Source organism: Gymnoscopelus microlampas (genome assembly GCF_963454915.1).
Source record: "Gymnoscopelus microlampas genome assembly, chromosome: 6".
Lineage (NCBI taxonomy): Eukaryota > Metazoa > Chordata > Actinopteri > Myctophiformes > Myctophidae > Gymnoscopelus > Gymnoscopelus microlampas.
The window spans coordinates 26,703,910-26,726,409 of NC_139943.1; the positions used below are offsets into that span (position 1 = coordinate 26,703,910).

Here is a 22,500-nt window from a genome sequence, read left to right on the forward strand (position 1 = left end):
ACAGGGACACCAATCCAACCCATTGGGTACCATTTTTCATTGCCTGCTATGAAAGCCAGCGAAGTAGTCTATCATTATTGTCTGATGATAATAAAAAAGAAAACAATTGAAATGACGAGTGTAAGCACGGTCTGTTACGGATGCAAACTTATAAATAGCCAAAGGCTGTTGGAAAAGCATTGTGATATGAGTGCTGTGAGGCACTTCAATGGATGGTGCAATGAAAAGCTGTCATCTGTGACAAACACATATGCAAAATACATATGCGCGCGCAAGGTCCACCCCCACACACACACACACACGCACGCACGCACGCACGCACGCACGCACGCACGCACGCACGCACGCACGCACGCACGCACGCACGCACACGAGTCTCAGCTGATTTACTATGCTCTGAGAAAGTAAATATTTTCTCCTTCAGAGAGGACCATCTGGGGCTTTGTGTTGTTAATATCTGCTCAACACATTCCTCACCAATGTCTCTTTATCAGTGCACTGGCAGTGAAGAAACATATAACTGCACTTAGCCTATTTCAAGGTCAGGGCAGAAAAAGATTTTTTAGCTTAAAATTGAAATGAATAATGTAGCAGAAGGGGTTACCGTATATGCAATATTTAATAGCTGCCAGTTAGGTGTGTATTCATAATACACACTCCTTTCTATAATTCAGAGACAACAAAATTGCTCACCTACGCACTATTCTTTAGAAGGGTAAGTTATAAAAGAAGCTATATTGGAGGGATTTTTTAAAGAAGAAACGGATGTCTTAATATATTTATCAAGGTGGCAAAATACATCTCCCTCAAAGGCCAACATTCAGTTGTATAAAGGCTGAGGGCTACCACGCAACTGCAAGATACTGAACAGGGTACGGAGCGCCACTGACCCCAACTTGAGGGAGAACCAAAATCGCTTTAGAGAGGGGAGGACCACCCTCGCCCTGATTGGCCTTAGAGGAGGATCATTGAGGAGGTGACGAAGAGCAACCTGCCAGCGGTGCGGATTTCAAAAAGGCATTTGATTTGATACACAAAGGCATGGTGTTGAGGATACTCAAGGCTTACAACGTCCCTCCCAACCTACTCTGAGGCAATAAAGACATGGGTGGCACTGAAAGAAGTCAATGACTTCAAATAATATACTTGGGCTCATGGGTCACCTCGTCAGAGAAAGGAAACGCTTGTATTGAGGGAGGGAGGGGTCTGAATGGCAAGGCCAGTGTGTGAAATCCAACTTTTCCCAACATATCAAGCTCAATTTCTTCTCTGCAACTGTAGAGTCCAAAATCATATGCCAGTGAAGGCTGGACCCTGAAGCCTGCCCTGCTGAAGTCTCTGTATGGGTGCTACACCAGAATGTTACATTGATGGGCAGAGAGCAGCTTGGAGAATGAGGCAAACACTGGGAGTTCCCAGGAAGCAAACTTGAGGGCATGAGGGCATCTCATATCTTCCAAATGTACATGGACGTACTAAAAAAGATGCAGACGCGTAAAGTACTGGCTAGCTAGCCATATGTACGATATGTATGCAGGATCGAGATGCAAAACGCCACTGGGGGGGGGGCGCGTAAAAGGATGATCTAGAGAAAGCTACAGTATTATATTCTAGAACTAATGTACATCCAACCCAAAATCTGTAAAATCCTGATTTAATTAAACTCTTAAAGAGTACAGAGTGAGTGACTGTGGCGAGAAATGCAATGGCCACGCTTCAGTCAGTGTGTGCCTGCCTTCTATTCAAGTGATGCCTTCTTTATTTCAATCAAATCTGAAGTTATACTGTAAGTAATAACAATAAAACACATAACACTAATAGGTATTAGCTAAAGCTAACAGCTTCACTTGTGCACATCACTTCACCAAATCAGGACATGAGATCTGACAAATCTGGCAGAGATTAGCGCTTAGTTTTACTAAGTGCATCTTACTAGTTCATTGTTAGATCTTCTCCACTGCACCATCAGAGTCACACAATTCGGTAAGTCATCAGCGGCATATCTTTTCAGGCTGCAGCCAGCATTAACCTTGTGTCACCAGGCTTTCCGCAGTACAAGCCAGCATTATGGAAACATTTTTGTTTTGTTCCTTATTCAGCAGCCACAAGGGTGCTCATCCATACTATCCATTATGCACACCAGTTTGACAATGTCCTAGCAGTGCTGAGCGAAAAACAAAGAAACAACTATTTTCAATAGTTTGTTGACAAATGCCAACATGATACAGCAGGTCTGTGTGTAAACAGCAGAATTGCGTAATAACTTTGGGGGTGACGTTAACATGCAATTTATAAAAATTGGTACAGTGCAAATTCTTGATATGTTATGTGAGAACAGTATAAAGTGCACTGAAAAGGAAGTCATTATGGCATGGCTAAACAGCATTCACAAACAACATCTCGCTGTAGCACAGTCCATAATGCTCTCATGTATTTTACAGTGGAACCAAGAATGCATCTTGTTTCGTACCTGCACCAAATTATCGCCTTTTGATTGCTGTTTGTGATCGATAATGAGACCTATAATTATAGAATATCCCATTTATAATAGTTGTTTAACACTAACTAATGATACAATGGTAGCCCTGGCCTTTATTAAGGCTAAATGATTCTACTTTCATTTAAATATTAATTTCTTTGCTCCCTGGGAAGTAGGCTAATAATCATATTGTATCAGTCCAGTTTAACGTAACATCTATTATTTGGCATTCAATTAGATGCTTTTTAAATTATATAAATAAACATTAATGTTCTGAGCAAATTTTTTATTGGGTGCGCAGGTGCGGGGGATGGAAAGGACCTTGATATTGAAGGGTGGGCACTGCCCAAAAAGGTTGAGAACCACTGCTTTACGAGCTAGTATTAATTTGAAATGACCAAGCTACTTGAGTACTACTTTTTTAACTTTTCATGTCTTCTTTGACGTGAAAGAATGAAATGAAATTGAAATAAGGACAGCTCTCCTCTTTTAACCTCTGTTAGAACTAAGGAACAGGGACCAAAGAGAGATCAAAGACAGAAAATAGATGAGGAGAGCTGGCTGTAATGAGAAGAAGTATAGTCACATATTGATTTCCGCTCTCTCCAAGATGCCAAAGTAATTATTAGAATAATCTGTCATTTGGGTCCCAGGAAGATTAAAACGGGTTGTTAAATTCTCCTCGTAAAGCAGGTGGCTTTAAAAGTTTAGGATTTCTGACTGGACAAGTCCAATGTTATTTTCGCCTGCCAAATGAATTATATGTCATGTTGCTATTAGTTTTTAGAAAATGCTGCGGTAGCCTATAATGACATATTCTAGGCTAAATCACTATAAGAAGCTAACCCTCTAGGTAAGAATAGTTAGAAAATGTTTGCTTGAAACCCCACAGCATGTCATCAGTAGCCTGTTATCCTCACCCTTCTTGGTCTATCTTTCATCAGGACAATTTTTGGATTCCGAGGGAAAACCACTTTGCTCTTGAACCCCTCTGGCAATTTCAGAGGTAGAGTATGCAAAGAAGATTGTAGTGCCTGGACCTTGGAGGTTGCCATACTAATGGTGTTATGTGACAAATCCAGCTGAAATACAATAGAAATATTTGAACAGATTAAAGCAACTATACTAGCAACTATATAGAACAACTACATATACATATTGTGTGTGTGTGTATGTATGTATGTATGTATGTATGTATGTATGTATGTATGTATGTATGTATGTATGTATGCGCGCGCGCACACACACACACACACACACACACACACACACACACACACACACACACACACACACACACACACACACACACACACACAAAATATATATATAGGGGTCTCCCTATACCCTGTCTCTCCAGCTCTTTATTAAACAGAAAAAGCAGTTCCAGGTCAGGATACTTACTTCAGTCAGGATAGAGAACTTATACAGGATACAGATTAAACAAGTGAAATTGGAAGTGATGACATAAAGAAGTGAGCAGACAATATTGGAACTGGAACACTATAAAATTGAAGCTGATAAATGGGTACTCTCTCCTGATTAGCTGAAAGTATTAATGAACACAATCTTAACAAAAATATAGGCTTATGTCACTTACATTAATTACCTTTTTTTTTTTTTTTTTTGCTTTTGGAAAATGTACAACTTGGACACAAAACTAGCCTATTCTTAGCATGTTAGGTGTTAGCAAAATTAGACAAATACAACAGACCATATAACATACTGAACACAACACCTCAACGACCTTTTCATAAATAATCTATGCTACAGTCAGAATGGCATTGCAATTTTACAGCTGTTAAGCCCTGCACGGCTGTAATTATATGTCAAAACATGCGTGACATGATGTAAACACTCCTGTTCCACATATTAAAATAAAACAATTTACACTCTTTTCCTTCTTTCATAAAGGGCTATATAATAACATGAACATTTTACCACTTTTGCAGTATCCGTGGCTCTTCCAACCTCTGATACCAACTTCGTTTTGTTTTTGCCGTTGCCAGTAGCAACGTGTCTCCTGGCACCCCAACAAGCTGCTTTCTGATTGGTCCGTGGCTTTGACACAACTGTTAAACTACTCCTCTTCAAATCAAGCAAAAACATGCAGCTACGTGCGTGCGGGCATGAGCGCGTACTGGATGTTGTTGGTGCGTAGCGTAGCCTACCAGTGACTACCTATGAAGTTGAAACAAAAGGCATTATCTAAACTGAAATGCACTTTTTGTTCAATTGTCCATTATCATAATTTTAGATTTCATTCATCTTAAACTGTCTGCAGAATCCTAGTTCAGTTTGATAAATGTAGACAGTAGAGTCAACGTTCATACTGGCTAGTAGGCCCACCTGTTTTCAGACATGTGTTTAGGCCTAATAGCTCACTTTGTGTTTGTGTTAAATGCTTACCAATAGGCCAACCAATAGCATAGAGGACGTTGTATGTTTGTTGTCTTCATCAGGTCTTGATACATTGCAATTCAAGGCGTGTTTAAATACAGGAAGGAGAGGCACAATACAATCAATGGCAGCTGTGGTATTTGACAACTGTTAAACTACTCCGCTTCAAATCAAGCAAAAACATGCAGCTATGTGCGTGCATGAGCGCGTACTGGATGTTATTGGTGCGTAGCGTAGCCTACCAGTGGCTACCTATGAAGAGATTACGCTTTTCTAATTCCAGAGGAGATGATGTTGCAATTTGCGTGCGACTGTGATCCGATTATCTAAACTGCAATGCACTTTTTGTTCAATTGTCCATTATCATAATTTTAGATTTCATTCATCTTAAACTGTCTGCAGAATCCTAGCTCCATAAAGAACCTCTCACTCCGCTATACAGCTCCGAGTCCGAGATGAGGTTCTATGTTCTCATCCAGGATCGGGCGAACGTCCGCCAAGGCTCCGCTGTTTACCCTTTTGTATACATCGTATCCCAAAACTAATGGTAGATTCCAAACCGCACGGATGTTTAAGGTTTGGCCCGGAGCATAATATTTTAGGTCTGGAGAGAAACTACCCGTTTAAATCGCTTATTTAGTCAGCCTATGGCCATGTTTCCCATTCAACCCGGAAAACCCCCCTACCTCCGCTGCCAGTAGCCTACTGCTCCCGGTTTGGCTACAATGGGAAACATGGCCACAGGCTGACTAAATAAGCGATTTAAACGGGTAGTTTCTCTCCAGACCTAAAATATTATGCTCCGGACCAAACCTTAAACATCCGTGCGGTTTGGAATCTACCATTAGTTTGGGGATACGATGTATACAAAAGGGTAAACAGCGGAGCCTTGGCGGACGTTCGCCCGATCCTGTATGAGAACAACATCATAGAACAGCCTACCTACATTGCAAGTCAAGGCGTGTTTAAATCGTTTAAATACAGGAAGGAGAGGCACAATACAATCAATGGCAGCTGTGGTATTAACCTAAATGACACACCCACCATGCACAAAGTCAAACATACAAATAAATAGCCTCCACCCCAATATCCACCCTGACCTACACATAAGCTAAATAATTTGATATTACACACCATAGTCTATGCTAAACAAGACCAGGAGACCTGGTTCTGCCAGACCCAGGCTACTTCACATGACGTGTCAGCCTGTGTCTATATGCCCATGTATGGACGAAAGGGGGACAGACTTTTATAAGCCGGACTTCACATGACGTGTCAGCCTGTGTATGCCCATGTATGGACGAAAGGGGGACAGACTTTTATGGCTGGGGCCTAAGGGCAAAGGGGGCATGCCCATGTATGGAGAAAACAGGTACAAAACATGCCCATGTATGGACGGAAGTGGGACAGACTTTTATGGCTGGGGCCTAAGGGCAAAGGGGGCATGCCCATGTATGGAGAAAACAGGTACAAAACATGTCCATGTATGGACGGAAGGGGGACAGACTTTTATGGCTGGGGCCTAAGGGCAAAGGGGGCATGCCCATGATGCCCATGTATGGAGAAAACAGGTAGAAAGCCTCATGTAAGCCAGACCCCTTGGGTCTGGCAAAAATGTAGGCTACATTGGATTTATGCAGTTTGAAAGTTTTCAGAAATTCTTCACTCTTCTTCTTCTCTCTCTCTCTCTCTCTCTCTCTCTCTCTCTCTCTCTCTCTCTCTCTCTCTCTCTCTCTCTCTCTCTCTCTCTCTCTCTCTCCCCACTGTTCCCAGGCCTGTCTCATTCCTGCAGTCTGTCAGTGTACGGGTCAGTAAGCTGCTCAGTCTGTTAGAAAATAGGATTTGGACATCACTGCACTCCTTTTTTTCAAACGAACCGGCGGCGTTCGCTGGCTCCGCCCCCTTGTCATAACGCCCTGCATGGTACGTCATCGCGCAACGTGACCTCCTCGAGCTGTCAGTCACTCTCCTCTGTTGATGAAACGATCCGCTGCTCAGCTACTAGTACTACCGTCAATTTGACGAATTAGACACGCGGAACGGTACCCACAGAATAATAAGCACCATTTCATCAATAGTTTCCTTTCGTCCAAAGCAGATCAGAAATGGAAGCGGCATCATCGTCCTCCGTTAATCTGAGTAGCAGGTAAGATAAGGGTGGATGGATGGTAAAGCCTCATTGATACATAGTTGCGTGCCGGTGTCGTGCTCAGTAAATAGAAGATCTGGTGAACTTGTAGATCTGCTATTTACCGCAGGCAACATCAGTGTGCAACTATAAGTATACATCAGGCTTTAGACTGCCACCGCGGCTGCACTGCGTGGAGAGACATGCTCTCCACCGGGCTGGTTGTCAAGGCTACGCAAGAAATTATGCTGAGCTCCAGAAAATGTTCCAAACATCAGGCCAATAAATGTGCTCATAATCACGTCTCGGATTGTTGGATATTTGAACATCTTTTCGGCATCTAGGCTTTATTTGCTAAGCGTTATATGCCATATATAGCCTATAGGCTACTACTTCCATGACATTAACGGTTCCATCTCCTTTTTTATAGCCTATATCTGATCATTAATTTTCTATAACCGCTGTAAGAGCTTTGTTTGAAGATACAAAAAACGGAATAATGATGCTTAGCTTATTATTCCCCATCGTAGCTACTACGACGTGGTGTCGTTTGCCGACAAGAACTGATACAATAATCACATCGATGCGAACTTGTAGATCTGTTCTACATTCGGCCAACGTCCAACAACACCGTCGTACGAAGAAGTATAAATTGGCTTAAACGCCGGGAAACCCCATATACGCACGCGAGAGCATGGACACCACTTGTCTTAAAGAGACAGTTCACCACAGGGAAGCACTGTGGCGTAGAGCAGTGGTTCTCAGTGGGTCAGGACCACCAGGGGGGTCCCCACATGATTTTGAGGGGGTCCCCAGATGACAGTGAAGTGACAGCTTATCGGGGTGGGGGGTCCCCAGCTCAAATATGATTATTTTGGGGGGTCACGGCCAGAAGAGGTTGAGAACCACTGGCGTAGAGAAGAGAAGCAAGTCAAAGTGGGACTTGGGGAAGCGGAGCAGATTCGTTTTGTGTTTGAGAGAGGCGCTGTGTTGCATCTGTCAAAAGCACTTAGGCCTATTGTGCCTGCAGGCCGTTCCCTTCACCAAGCCTGCCCAGAAGTGGGCTCTCTCTCTCTCTCTCTCTCTCACACACACACACACACACACACACACACACACACACACACACACACACACACACACACACACACACACACACACACACACACACACACACACACACACACACACACACACACAGAGAGAGTCTATGAATGAAAACTGCTGATCCCAGCTGGAGAGTGCATGGGGCTTCTGTAGCTCAGCACCATGGACAGCTCCGCTCCGCACACAGCTGGCCGCTGCGCGCTGGGGCGTCTTTCATTCGCTCATAGGCTTCTAGCTGAAACTATACACTTACTGTATGGTTGAGTAGAGCAGCGGTTCTCAACCTGTGGGTCGGGACCCCCAGGAAGGTGCCAGCATGATTTTTTGGGGGGTGGGTGCAGGGTCCCAGATGACAGTAAAGTGACGATTTAAAGACGATACTGCATCAAAAGTAATCAACAAACTACCGGTCATCAAACATTGGCGAACTTGTCAAATTATATAAGAAAGAGGCATTTTTTTTGGGGGGGGGAATAGCAGATCTACAAGCTCACAACGCCTCACAACACCTTGTGAGCTTGTAGATCTATTATTTTCAAACTATCTGTAGATGTAGAACTGTAAATGCCTCAACTCCTACATTCAAAGGGCTTATCAGGGTGGGGGGTCCTCAGTTCAAATATGATTATTTTGGGGGGTCACGGCCAGAAAAGGTTGAGAACCACTGGAGTAGAGGTTCAAACTGATATAGCCTACAACTAACTATTCATTGCCCTGAGGACATTTTGTTTTACAAGGCCTGTATGCAAAGTGTGACTATTGCAGTGCACACAGCACAGGGCACATACACAAGTTAACTTTATAAATAATTATTCTAATCAATCATTGTGCCAAGAAATTCAGTGTTATCACTGTGGTCAGTGTATAAAGCGGCTTGACTAGGCACAACTCTGGTTGTAGCTTGTTAACAGTTTGACAATCACAATGTGTCTTTTCTATGGGCAGTTATAGGCTTATTGGAGTGCAACGTTACATCTTTATTCACTTTCCACTGATTTGATACAAAATGGGGCCTCATACATCTTACAGTATATAAATTGAAGAAATAAGAGCTCACCGACTCTGGTCCAACAAATTACATTTAAAATTAGCAAACAAGTACACATGACCAAGTACACGTGAAAAGTACAGTGTAGAGTTTATCATTCATTGTTTATGTATCAACATTTTCATGTCAATATTGAGTAAACACTTAAAGACTATATAGCATTAAGGATCAATAAGTGTTTCATAAATACTGTGACAAAGATGGGATACAGTAGGAACCTGGTTTAAACCCATATTATTTTATAATACAGAAATAATACAGAAATAACTCATTTCAGATCTCATTTGGATTCAGTTTTAGAATAGCTCATGTTTTATGACCATGACTTGCCCTTCACTGCTTATGTGGGCCCTATTCATTATGTCACTGAGTTTATGAATCACTCATTAAGAAACTATGGTTACTGGTTAGTTTATGTATAATTTCTAGCTGTAGAAAGGAGTGCCATGTCTGTCAATGGCCTGTATTTGTGCTTAACTAAAACATGAGCACTCACAGATGCCATTGCAAGAGATGATTTGTGGGGGTGATAAAAGGCTATGGAACCTCCATTATTTGAACAACTGTGCATCCCCCTTGATAATTACTCCATGGATTTGAGAGAAAACATGCAGAGGAACAATAAGTTATTGGCTCACTATCCCCCTTGTGAAGACATAAATAAATCACTTACTGATTACAAACCAGTCAAATAGTTGGCAGGAAAGCCAATCTCGCTTTCTCAATCCTGGAAAAAAGTGTTGTCATGCACAGTCATCACTTTCCCTTCAAGAGCTTCTGCAGACATACATTAATCAAAACCACCTTTTCTTGTAGAGTGGGGACAAGACAATAATTATTTTATTCTTTTTTTTTTTTTCAGAATGATTTAAAAAAAGGGGGATATTTGAGCACGGTTTCCCCTTTGTAAGATTATTATACAGTTATTATAAGCCCCTTCTAATCTATGTTATTGGCTCATGGTGCTAAAAGTGCTGACTAATGTGAATATGAAGATGATGAGAATTTGTGAAAAAATATGGCTTAATAATGTTCATCTTGAGTATTATGCTGACTTGTGATGCAATGGTTGATTGATTTATTAAAGAGGTGGTGCCATGGTTTTGCACTTTTTCTGTTTTTCATGTGTCTATGAGGTTGATAGAACTTCATTAAGCCCCCTGGTGGTGTTTTTATGGTGTTTTATGTCTTCTCTGACTATTTTGAGTTTCTACCTGGAGGCTGAAAAAGACTGAAAATCACGGCACCCCGTCTTTAATATTAGTAATAGGGGTTGATATTCAGAGACATGTTCTTTTCAGTTACAGCTATGAGGACTACAGGGAGACTGCAGACTGGTTGCTGACCCGAACAGAGCAGCGTCCTAAAGTGGCCATCATCTGTGGTTCGGGGCTGGGCGGCCTTGCTGACCTGCTGGAGAACAAAACTGTCTTCCCCTATAAGGAAATTCCACATTTCCCCAACAGCACGGGTACAGCGTGTTTGTGTGTGCGTGGTTGAAAGAGAGTGACAGGGAAATAGAAAGAGGGGGAGAAAGGCTTAGGTGTGAGTTCAATATAGGATAAGATAGCGTGTCTGTTCAGTATACAGTATGTGACTATTTACAGTGCATGAGCATTCTAATGGCTTTATGTGTGCTATACAGTGCCGGGCCATGCAGGTCGACTGGTGTTCGGGGAGCTAAAAGGTCGTCAGTGTGTCTGCATGCAGGGACGCTTCCACTTCTACGAGGGCCACAGCATATACACGGTGAGCTATTTTAGTCATACTTGATGATGACAACTGGAAAAAACTGACAAATACAACTATAAATATAGCTGCAAGCAGCGATAATATGGGGCCAGGAGAGAGAAAGAGAAATGATAATTCCTTTAACAGGTCAGTTCATGAAAGTCCTTGCGGTCTTGTTTCCAATGAGTGCCTGTGAGCAATTAGGGGTTAAGAGTCTTGCTCAGGGACAAATTTCATGTCATCGACACATTTGCTGACCTGGCCTGGAATCGTACCTTGGGCAAGCAGAGTCTCTGGCTCCCTAGGCGGGCTCACTAACCACTCAGCTATGGCCACCCCTCAGAGAGAGAGAGAGAGAGAGAGAGAGAGAGAGAGAGAGAGAGAGAGAGAGAGAGAGAGAGAGAGAGAGAGAGAGAGAGAGAGAGAGAGAGAGAGAGAGAGAGAGAGAGAGAGAGAGAGAGAGAGAGAGAGAGAGATAGATAGATAGATAGATAGATAGATAGATAGAGATAGATAGATATAGATATAGATAGATAGATAGATAGATAGATAGAAGAGACATAGAGAGAGACAAATGGAATAGATTGAAGAGACAGAGAGAGAGACATGGAAACGGAATAGATTGAAGAGAAAGACATGGAAATGGAATAGATTGAAGAGAGAGAGAGAGCGCCATGGAAACGGAATAGATTGAGTCATGTTTTTTGCATTTCAACTTAAATGAGTCTGCATCAAGTGAGGCTTGAACCGGCAACCTTACGGTCATGAAGCACTCTTAGGTAGCTGCAACACTACCTATAGTGCTATATCTTTGTCCAGGCTGATATTGGCCGCGTTTCCCAAACGAATTTGAGCTCCTGCGTAGCCTAGAAGCTGCGTAGGTGCCTCCACGCATCTGCGCAGTAGCAACCCCGCTGCGCACTATCTTCGTTAGTAGCAGCTGTGTGTGCCCAACGTCTCATCTAAATTGGCTTCAGTAGACACCATCTTCGTAGGTTCCGTTTCGTCTGTGCTTAAACTACACTCGTGAGACAGCATGCACGTGAAGAGATCCTGGACGTAGCCTACGTAAAGCCTACGTCAACTACGTAGTGCTATCCTACTATAGTTTAAACACCCTTTGCATACATATATCTATATATACAGGATTTTGCAAAAATACTAAGATAAAGTCGCACCTTTATCTAACTTACCTTTATATGAATTGGACACTTACATTTTTATAGGTACATTCTGTAATGTATTAAAATGCATTTTTTTAAGGTGACATTTCAATGATCTTAAATAAACACTGCGGCCATTGTTCGCCGTTCAAAAAAATTCAGAGGATAGAGGGGGCGTCCCCCTGCATGATTGACAGCTTAACGCGTAACGGGCGACGCCTCCCCCAAAAAACAGACATATATACAACAAACACACTGCGACATGCCGTGTTGATAGCTTGCAGATCTGTTATTTTGGGTAGGGCGAGCGGCTGCAGTGCTTCGTCCTCTATGCATGAACCCGAAGTTTACAAATCGTACTCTCACGGATAATCCGATCATCTAATAAAAATATTAAGCACATGCCAAGTTAACTAAAGGTATGTAAATGATGCTGAGCTAAATATGTTTCCTTAATTTCGAAGTTTTATAGTTAAACGTTATGATGAAAGTGCAGTTCCTCTCACAAAGTGATAGCTGTTGCGCTCGGCGAGCGCAACAGCTCGCCATGTTTATGAATGGTTAAAACATCTTTTGAAAATAGCAGATCTACAAGCTCACAACGTGTCACAAGCTTGTAGATCTGCTATTTTCAAAAGATGTTTTAACCATTCATAAACATGGCGAGCTTTGTGAGAGGAACTGCACTTTCATCATAACGTTTAACTATAAAACTTCGAAATTAAGGAAACATATTTAGCTCAGCATCATTTATATACCTTTAGTTAACTTGGCATGTGCTTAATATTTTTATTAGATGATCGGATCATCCGTGAGAGTACGATTTGTAAACTTCGGGTTCATGCATAGAGGACGAAGCACTGCAACCGCTCGCCCTTTTACGCACCGGCCCGGCCCGGCCGTAATATATATATATATATATATATATATATATATATATATATATATATATACATACACACGTGTGTGTGTGTGTGTGTGTGTGTGTGTGTGTGTGTGTGTGTGTGTGTGTGTGTGTGTGTGTGTGTGTGTGTGTGTGTGTGTCGGTCTTTTCATAGATTTCATAGAACGATGGGTGTTACAGGCGGCCCAGGGCGCTCGTTACAAAATGCTTCGTAGGACAGTACTCCCCTCCTACTGTGGGCGGGGAGTATGCTGCGCGCATTCTGTCTCACGAATGTACTTTTACCACACACGCAGCCAGTTTAGATGGCACGCAGGGGCACAACCACCTGCTACTAATGAGGGTAGAGTGTAGGTTTGGCCGAGTCCCAGCTGTGTAGGAGACGCTTGCGCAAGCTGCGTACGGCCACGCATGACCTGAAATCTACGTGCCTGCTATGGTACTGCGAAGCATGTGACGTCACACGTTAGACCCGTCGTCGGACCTGCGACGATGCTCTACGCACGAGCTCTTTGGGAAACCCGGCCATTGTCTGTTGAGGATCACAAACTCTTGCCTTCTGTCATGACCCAAGCCCCTGTTTCACTAACACTAAGATCACTCGTTCACAAACCATTTACCAATGAAGAAATTGTACATCTCCTCAGAACCAAAATTAGTGAAAGTAGCCGATCTACAAGCTCACAAACCATTAAAAGTTGTCAGATTGTACATTGGCTATTTTCACAATGAAGTATGTTATACATTGAAAAAACATACTCTCATTGCTATCTGAAAAGTTGTGAGATTGTAGATCAGCTGTATGTAAAAAACACTCAATTAAGTATTTCATGTTATCTTTAACAATTGCAGATGTATTCATTGATAGTCATGTTGTGTGAAATGCAACTTAGATGAAGTCTGCACCAAGTGAGGCTTGAACTGGTGACCTTCAGGTTGTGGGGCACACATTTAAGCGAGAAGCCACCAACAGACAAGAACCTGTGAAAAAGGAGATCACACAGATCATACAGTTTCACGCAAATAGCTGAAAAATCCTGGGTTTAAGTGTTTTTCAAACTGCTCAAGATTGCGGACAATCTAAGGGCGGTGCTTACTGGTCAACGTGATAGATGTGTTCCTCATTAGTCAAGGCACATGTGTAAGCAGGTCTAATGGCTGTCGGCCAAACGAGGCATGACTTTTGCCTGTTTAAAGTTTCAATTTTCAAAAAATTGCTATAGCGCCCCCGTTTGACCAATTGGAGTAAGATTGGTTTCAGTGATATTTGGAATGGCCCTTTACATTTCTGCAAAGTTTCAAAGAATGGTAAGTCTGCATGTATGTGTTAGGGGCAGATGAATAATTGTCATAAAACTGCAATATTCATTGGCTCATTAAAGCTTCATTTTTTCACTTATGGAAGATATTTTGCAAACGTTTTTTGGTATAGGTCCAAAGTTCATGTGTAAAAAGTTTCGTGCAGATTACTCAAAAATCCCAGGAGGAGATAGGTTTTAACTGTTTTTCATATAATTCAAAATGGTGGGAGATCTAAAGGTCAGAGGTCAAAAGTCAGAGTGTGAAAGTTGTTCAGCATGAGGAGACGCATGTGTGCATCGAAGTTTCATGGCTGTAGGTGAAACAGGGCATGAGTTGTACCTGTTCAAAGTTGTCATTTTCAACTGAGTGCTATAGCGCCACCTTTTGACGAAAGATTGTGAGATTTATTTTTTGATCGTTTTTCATGACCATCTACCATATGGCCGAGTTTCATAAAAAGCGACTGCACGGTTCAGCCAGAACTGGCAAAAACGGCAGAAGAAGAAGAAGAAATGGAATAATGCGAATAACAATATGGGTCCATGCTGGAAGCCTGGCCCCATAATGACATTATTTGTGAGCAATTTCCCTCCAATATTTTGGCCAATGTTGGCATATTTTCTTGTACATGTTGACTACTGTGTGCATGTACTTGTTCACACACTCAGTCTTAGGAATTGTTGGTATTGGAGCTTGGATCAGAATCCCTTTGATTGCTGGGCATTCTGACCAACCAGCGTGTCTGACCAGTCAGTGGGAAACAGCAAAGTGCGCCACAATCCAGCCATTTTATACAAAATAGTCAGCATCATTTTATCCTAATTAATTGTGAGTAGAAAGTGACCAATTACCGTTGGAACAAAAACATATAGAGATAGCTTGGATTGCAAGTTGCAACTTAAAAATAAAGGAAATTAGCCAGAGTGTAGCTTTGCATTGCTGTCCATTGAAATTATTCAAAAATGTTCAAACACTTTCAAGATAAAAAAAATATGTTTAAAAATAGCAGATGTGCAAGCTTGCAACTTGGCACAAAATGAGCTTGTATATCTGCTATTTTTGAATAGCCAACGCTAAAATCTAAAATGACACAGACGCTTTCACGGTTTTAATGGGTTAAGCAGACATCTATATAGGCTTCGACTAATTAGATATACAGTACATTAGGACAAATTTGCACAACTGCAAAGACAAAACAAAAGTTGAAAAGGCAAAAGGCGCAGCATCAGCTTTACTCCCGTATCATTTTCTGCAAATGTTTAGGCGGAAGGTGGAGGGACTACTTTTTACTTGACTTGGTTTGACTGGCTTATTTTACAGTTGCAAAACATCAGATAGAATGCATTATTAATTAACAATTGCTGTAATTATGGATAGGTTCACACTTATAGTAACAAACCTAACATATAGCCTAGTAATAGTATTCAACAAGGTTTGATTACTACTTTATGTTGCCTTGTTGTAAGCTGGGGCGTTTTGCAAGTGGATTGCAGTAACAGAACACCTGGCTTTGGTATTTATGCTAGACAGGATAACATAAAAAGGAGAGATCTGACAATCACCTAGCAAAGCATTTTCTGTTTTCTTGAATTTCTTAAAATCTACACACTAGGACTATGGTGCTCAGAAACATATTGAAATATCCACACCACACACATTACGAGACATTTCTTGAATTAATTTGAAGAAAACATTCTAACACAGAGAGCAGTCAACAATACCAGACCCTGATTGACAGACAAAGCAGCTGTCCTGATTCAAATGATGCAAATCTGCTGAGTGAAGGCATTCCACAGAGTATGGCTGTTCATCTGCTTTAGCTCTGCCAGATTGGAATCATCTAGTCAGTTGTTTAGGGAAGTCCAGTAGTGAGTACATTATGTCAACTGGAACTATGAAGTTGAAGGTGTCTAGAGAAGGGAAAAAAGACTCCCTGGATTTCGTAAACCTCACATAGAAGTACACACGGTACATGGGAAATCATACATTTAATTGAATGAACAGCATTGTTGGGTGCAATTTTAATTGATGATGATGCTACAATTTTGCTATGTGGTCATATTCTATCTATGTTTTTTATTGTCCAATGCCCCTGTAGTTGGCTTTTGTCCCATGCTGTTTTACAGGCTGTTGCACTGCTTTCAGTCAGTCAGTCACTCTTTTGGCCAGTGGTTTGGCCAATCAATCTGAAATTACATATGGGCATTTAGCGCTGGAATAGGCAGGGAATGACAAAGCTGATTTTTACATTTTCCCAACTCTTAAGCTTTGTACAGATATTAGCATTTTGGAAGCCACATAATTGGGGCACTGGGCTGTAGTTGCAGTCTCATAGCCCATGATGTGGTTTTATTGGTTGTTGGTTGGTTGTAAGGGAGACATAATGACCAATCGGTAGATGAGCTCTTAGGAATCAGGAAGAAAAGTGAATGCCGATTATGTCATGCTTTGGCACACATCAATGCATGCTGGCGGGGACATTTACCGTATATATTTATGTGGTTGGCACAAGAATATCATCAGTAAGAAAACAACCCAGTGCATGCGTGTTACTATCACAACAAGTGTGGCCTAATTGACTATAAAGATGTACCGTAAGGGCACAATAATCATGAAAACAAAGTACAGCCTCATAATAAGCCAGAGGTATGGCAATCCTCTATCCAGCTGAGGACCTGATATGATATTTTAAATGCCTCTGACTCAATTTTACTACATTAAATTGAACATCACAATGGTTAACTTACATGACACTGAACTTACATGAACTCTGAACAGCTGACAGTAGTAGTTTGTTCTACTTGGATTTCTAGAGCATTGTGTTAGCTCAGTGGGCTGAAGAGTGTATGTGTTTGTGACACTATGGGCTCAAACACTGTGGCTTTATGAACTTTGTCACATGACTCTCTCTCTCTCTCTCTCTCTCTCTCTCTCTCTCTCTCTCTCTCTCTCTCTCTCTCTCTCTCTCTCTCTCTCTCTCTCTCTCTCTCTCTCTCTCTCTCTCTCGTATGTGTGCACCAAACGAAGCAGAAAGTCCTTATCTACAGTGGGGTCCTTTTTACTTAAAAGTAGATGGTTTGTGGTACATTGCTCTTGAAGGAGCAATGCTTTTTAGACTGTAAATTTAAAAAGCAAAAAAACGTCTGATGTGAGTGTGGATTGTTTCTTAAGATTGTTCCTTCTTGTCATCAGACAAGACGTAAATGTCACTTACATTGCGTACTAACCTGTAATAACGTTGAGGAAAAAACTGTATAAGCAGAAAAAACAGAGTCTGTGCTCTGGGCCTTGTCATTGACATAACGCTCATTGGCTCTTCCACTTTTTGGTTTCTGCAAAACGCCCACACAGCGCTTGGGGCCAGGTCTGCAGAAGACACATGATAATGTGAATTCACGCGACCGGGATGGTCTACCAGGCTACACTCCCTCCCCCTCTGCCTCTCTGATCGAACTCTCCCCCTCTCGCTACCTCTCTCTTCCCATCCCTCCCTCCGTCCTTGCCATTGAGCCATATCTGGAGGACGGACACAAAATCCCTGCCCACTCATTTCAGTGAAAGTTGCTCACCCACCGAGTACTCCCTATAGCAGGGGTGGGCAAGATTTATTTCCAGGGGGCCTTACTGACTTCGATAAAGCGAGTGCAAGGGCCACACATTGTACAATTGAATTGAAACTTGAAACACATATGAATTATGTTAAAACTGCATGAATTTGGTAGCCTGATTATCAGCCTGAAGCTGCGTGGAGCTTCAGTCTGACATTGGCTACTGTGTCCGCGATTACCAGGGGGAGGGGATTCAAATTTCCCTAAACCAATCACAAGAGATCCACGGATCCGCCTACATCTGACGTCATCGCACAGCTTGTTTTAGCAGATAATCGCGATTGGCTTATCGTTAGACCACCCCCACCTCAGACTCTGATTTGACAGGTTTTTCTTCGACCGTGAAAAGCCATAGGCTCACATTATGACACCAGACCAAGAGGAGCAGTCCACTCAGAGAGTGGGCGGGGTCTATGGTCTGGAACCAGGCTTGCTTTCACAACAATAATTTTCAGTTACAAAATGTTGTAACTGAAAATTGTTCAGCTGTATCACTTTGGTGTACGCCTTACAATAAAAAGATTACTTGCATAAAACAATCCACGTCAATGCCGTATCAACTTTTAAATGAGCCTATAAATTTATACAGTATCTTATCTTATCTGATATGCACCACTCCATAAGTCACTGATAAAACACATTGTATTATGTTATGAATATGGACTCAAGGTTGAATGTTTCACTTACATTATAAACATAAAACATTTGAGTACATACGGATGGAGGAATGCAGGTAGGTACAGTATTCAAATGGTAAATATGAATTATTACTATTAATTGGAGTCGAGTTAAAATGCTTTTTCTCAAAACCATTAACATACGGCAGCCTTTTAGAATGTAATTGTTTTTGGGGGGGTCATTTTGTTTTTCTTTGAGGACTTGGCGGGCCGGATTAAGATGGTCAAAGGGCCGGTAAGGCCCCCGGGCCGTATGTTACCCATGTGTGCCCTATAGGGACACCCCCCTTCTGGGTTTGGGCCTACTGGTTCGATGACATCATGGGCCCATTTGCATGTCCTTTATTTATCTATGTCACGGACTACTTCACCATGCAAGCCCGTGAGTCAAGCCCATTGGTCTAGCCCATGTTCACGTCTTTTGGGCCCAAATCGGTGTAAACTTGCACATCTGGGTACTTGGAAATTCATTCTTAAAGACGGGGTGCCGTGATTTTCAAAGACCCCCCCCCCCCCTAAAACATAATCATCAGGTATTATGGTTATACTAGGAGGAAGATTTTTTTCAAAAAAGTTTACAGAAATTGTTAAAATTATGTTTTTATGTGGACACGCCTCCAGTTCATTAAGTATACCTGGTTCTCACCTTAGCACCTCCTCCACCACCTTAGCACCACCCACTTGTACTAGTCCCTCCTCCTCCTCATGCCCACACCTGTTGTGTTATGATAATGAGGAGGAGGGTATGTTTTTACTATGTCACTAAAGCGCTGTTTTTCTATTGGCACGTTTGACCCTCAAGGTTTCAGCCTCCAGGTAGAAACTCAAAATAGTCAGAGAAGACATAAAACACCATAAAAACACCACCAGGGGGCTTAATGAAGTTCTATCAACCTCATAGACACATGAAAAACAGAAATGGTCTTTTTCCCCGACTGAACATTAACCATTGCATCACAGCACCGATTTGTGCTGAAGTCAGACATGTCCAGTCCAAATATGGGCATATTAGCCGATTTGCGCTGACGTCTGGCATGGCCTGTCAATATGGGCATTATTTGCGTGCATGCCACATGCCACAACTAGAGGTTTATATAGTATACGGTATATAAATGTTCTTCTTCTCCAGGTGGCATACCCAGTACGTGTTTTCTTTCTGCTGGGTGTGGAAACGCTCATCGTGACAAACGCAGCAGGAGGCCTCAATGGCAGCTTCAATGTGGGTGACATCATGCTCATTAAAGATCACATCAACATGCCAGGCTTTGCCGGGCAGACCCCACTGTGTGGGCACAATGATGAGAGGTAGGTCTCACACACACACACACACACACACACACACACACACACACACACACACACACACACACACACACACACACACACACACACACACACACACACACACACACACACACACACACACCCTCTGTGTGTCTATACTGTACTGTCCATACAGTATTTAGGCTACAGTAGTACTGTTTGTATATATATCTTAAAATAATGTAAAAGTGAGAATATCTCGATGGCTATGTTTGTATTTTAAAGAAAGGTTTATGTACCATGCATCCAATATAATGTTTCCATTAGGTTTGGAACGCGATTCCCCGCCATGTCAGATGCATACGACCGTGAGCTGAGTGCCCTGGCCAGACAGGCAGCAGAGGAACAGGGCTGTGGTGCCTTCTTACAACAGGGGGTTTACTGCATGCTGGGTGGACCATGTTTTGAGACCATTGCAGAATGCAAAGTACTGCGGCTACTGGGGGCAGATGCTGTGGGTTAGTATGGTTGTCGCGTACTCACTTAAAGGGATATTGACACAGGATGGGCAGCTTCTCTGCAACACAAGAACCACATATTCACTTTAGCAACGCACCACACTGACTGTACACAACACACCACACTATACAACAATGAATATGAAAGGTTTTTTTACACAAAATAATTGTAGAAATTCAACCTTCTTTGACATTCAGAGCTGCTGAGCTAACATCATAGAGACAGATTCTGCTTTGAATGACTAATCATAATGGTGCAGCCAAATGGAACACTGAAAAATTCATAAGCTCAGAGATTAATATCTTGGTACATTATTACCAACTGTAAAAGATAAAGACATATTTTCACCTAACATTTTGCTAGTCTTCACAATCCATTACGTTTTTTCGTGCTTATAATTAGAGGTCCAACCAAACCATTTCAAGAGACGTCATCTGAGTTAGTGTTTATATTGTCACACATTATTTATCAAAGGGCAGCAACAAAGCATCTTTTCCATCTTTCTCTTTTCTCTCAAGGCAAATTCCACTTCGAGGCACACTTTCTGTGTTTGTGTGCGTGTGTGTGTGTGTGTGTGTGTGTGTGTGTGTGTGTGTGTGTGTGTGTGTGTGTGTGTGTGTGTGTGTGTGTGTGTGTGTGTGTGTATAGTCATAATCATATAGTGTATAAAAGTACATTTCCTCTTTCCCTCTCTCCAGGTATGAGCACAGTCCCAGAGGTGCTGGTAGCGCGCCACTGTGGCCTGCGCGTATTGGGTCTGTCCCTGATCACCAACATGGTAGTGACAGACTACGCCAGCGAGGAGAAAGCCAACCATGAAGAGGTACTGGAAACAACCCGCCTGCGAGCTCAGGACCTCCAGAGGCTTGTTAGCCATTTCATAGCCAAGATCTAATAATAATACATACAAATGAAATAAAATATGGATAGGTTCAACCAAAATGCACATACATATCTGTTAAAGTCGCTGGCATTTGAGAACACAATTAGTGCTTTGTCGATATGAACAAGTAAAGATAGACAGAAAAATACTTTCAGGACCCCCTGAAAATGAGATGATGCATCTTAAGGGGTTTATCCTCTAATTTAAAAAAAAATACTCTTGATTTCTTACATAGGAAAGTGCAGAGAGACAGGAAACCAAAGGCACAGAGAGGAGCTCAGGAGACATGTGAGAATAGTCTGATTGGAACATGGGTCCTCATGGTCTGTGGTATAAGGACCACAAACCATCTGTGCACTCTCTAGTTGAGTTACTAGGGACACCAGCCATTATTAATTTAATGGTTACCGTTAGTCCAATAGAACAGTTCTTCTCAAACTTTTTAATTTCAAGTTTGGTCATTATATAGGCCATGGACCACCTATATCCATTTGGTTCTTAACTATCATTTATCATTTAACTGGGGACCCCCTGGAACTGCTCCAAGGACTGCTGGGGTCCCTAGACCCCACTTTGAGAACCACTGCAATAGAATAAGGGAAGGAAAATGACAGGTAGAATGAGTGATGACATTATTGTCTCCAAAATGGGTGAGGTATTGATTTTTGAAGCAGTGTGGTCTGCTGACTAATATTAACTGGTTAACACTCTTCACTTATTTAACAAGACCTATCATACTTCCATATAGAGATTAAATAGGAAAACAGTATTGTTATAGATGTTTACCTATAATTCCTCTTGGTTGGCAGCAAGTGTAAAGATGTCTCTGCTGGCTACAACTGTTTGTCCAAATAGTATATCCATGTCAGCTAAACATCAGGATATCATATATTAGATATATTGGGCACTGGAGTGAATATCCTTGCTGAATGCCTGGGGTTTATCACACGGCTGATATCACCATCAAATCTAGAAACGACATTCACTGACTACTCATTATGTGATGATGCTTAGAGGGCCATTACAAAAAAAGCTAATTTAGACTTCACCACACTACCCTTTCAACACAGTGCTGAAGTATAAACTACTCTTCATCGCATCAACATCACTGACTTGTCCACAGAGATTCAACAAGACTTGTTGAATTGGTTATCTACTACCTCTATTACAGTAGGTTAGACAGGACGATTAGTCAGCATTTTGGTTCATAATGAAGCACAGCACTGTACTCTTACCTTAGGAACTAAATGTCTGGACAGCAGCTATTACTCACAACCTCTTAACTTGA

At 41.9% G+C, this 22,500-nt stretch overlaps 2 protein-coding genes across 2 annotated transcripts in view; one reads left to right on the forward strand and one right to left on the reverse strand.

Moving 5' to 3' along the window:
• The window catches only part of hydin (HYDIN axonemal central pair apparatus protein), a gene marked incomplete at its 5' end in the record, with an annotated part of 121,146 nt that extends 117,612 nt beyond the window's left edge, over nucleotides 1-3,534 (reverse strand). The window contains one exon of the mRNA XM_084059512.1: nucleotides 3,400-3,534. Within this exon, the coding sequence (XP_083915638.1) occupies nucleotides 3,400-3,534 (135 nt within the window). The remainder of the gene's footprint in view (nucleotides 1-3,399) is intronic.
• Nucleotides 3,535-6,967: 3,433 nt separating this feature from the next.
• On the forward strand, nucleotides 6,968-21,224 carry pnp6 (purine nucleoside phosphorylase 6; the record flags this gene model as incomplete). Its single annotated transcript, XM_084060431.1, has 6 exons — nucleotides 6,968-7,025; nucleotides 10,464-10,633; nucleotides 10,808-10,911; nucleotides 19,677-19,852; nucleotides 20,138-20,328; nucleotides 21,028-21,224. Exons 1-6 carry the CDS (start codon nucleotides 6,985-6,987, stop codon nucleotides 21,222-21,224), a joined length of 879 nt encoding a protein of 292 aa, XP_083916557.1. The 5' UTR covers nucleotides 6,968-6,984.
• Between the last annotated feature and the right edge of the window lie 1,276 nt (nucleotides 21,225-22,500).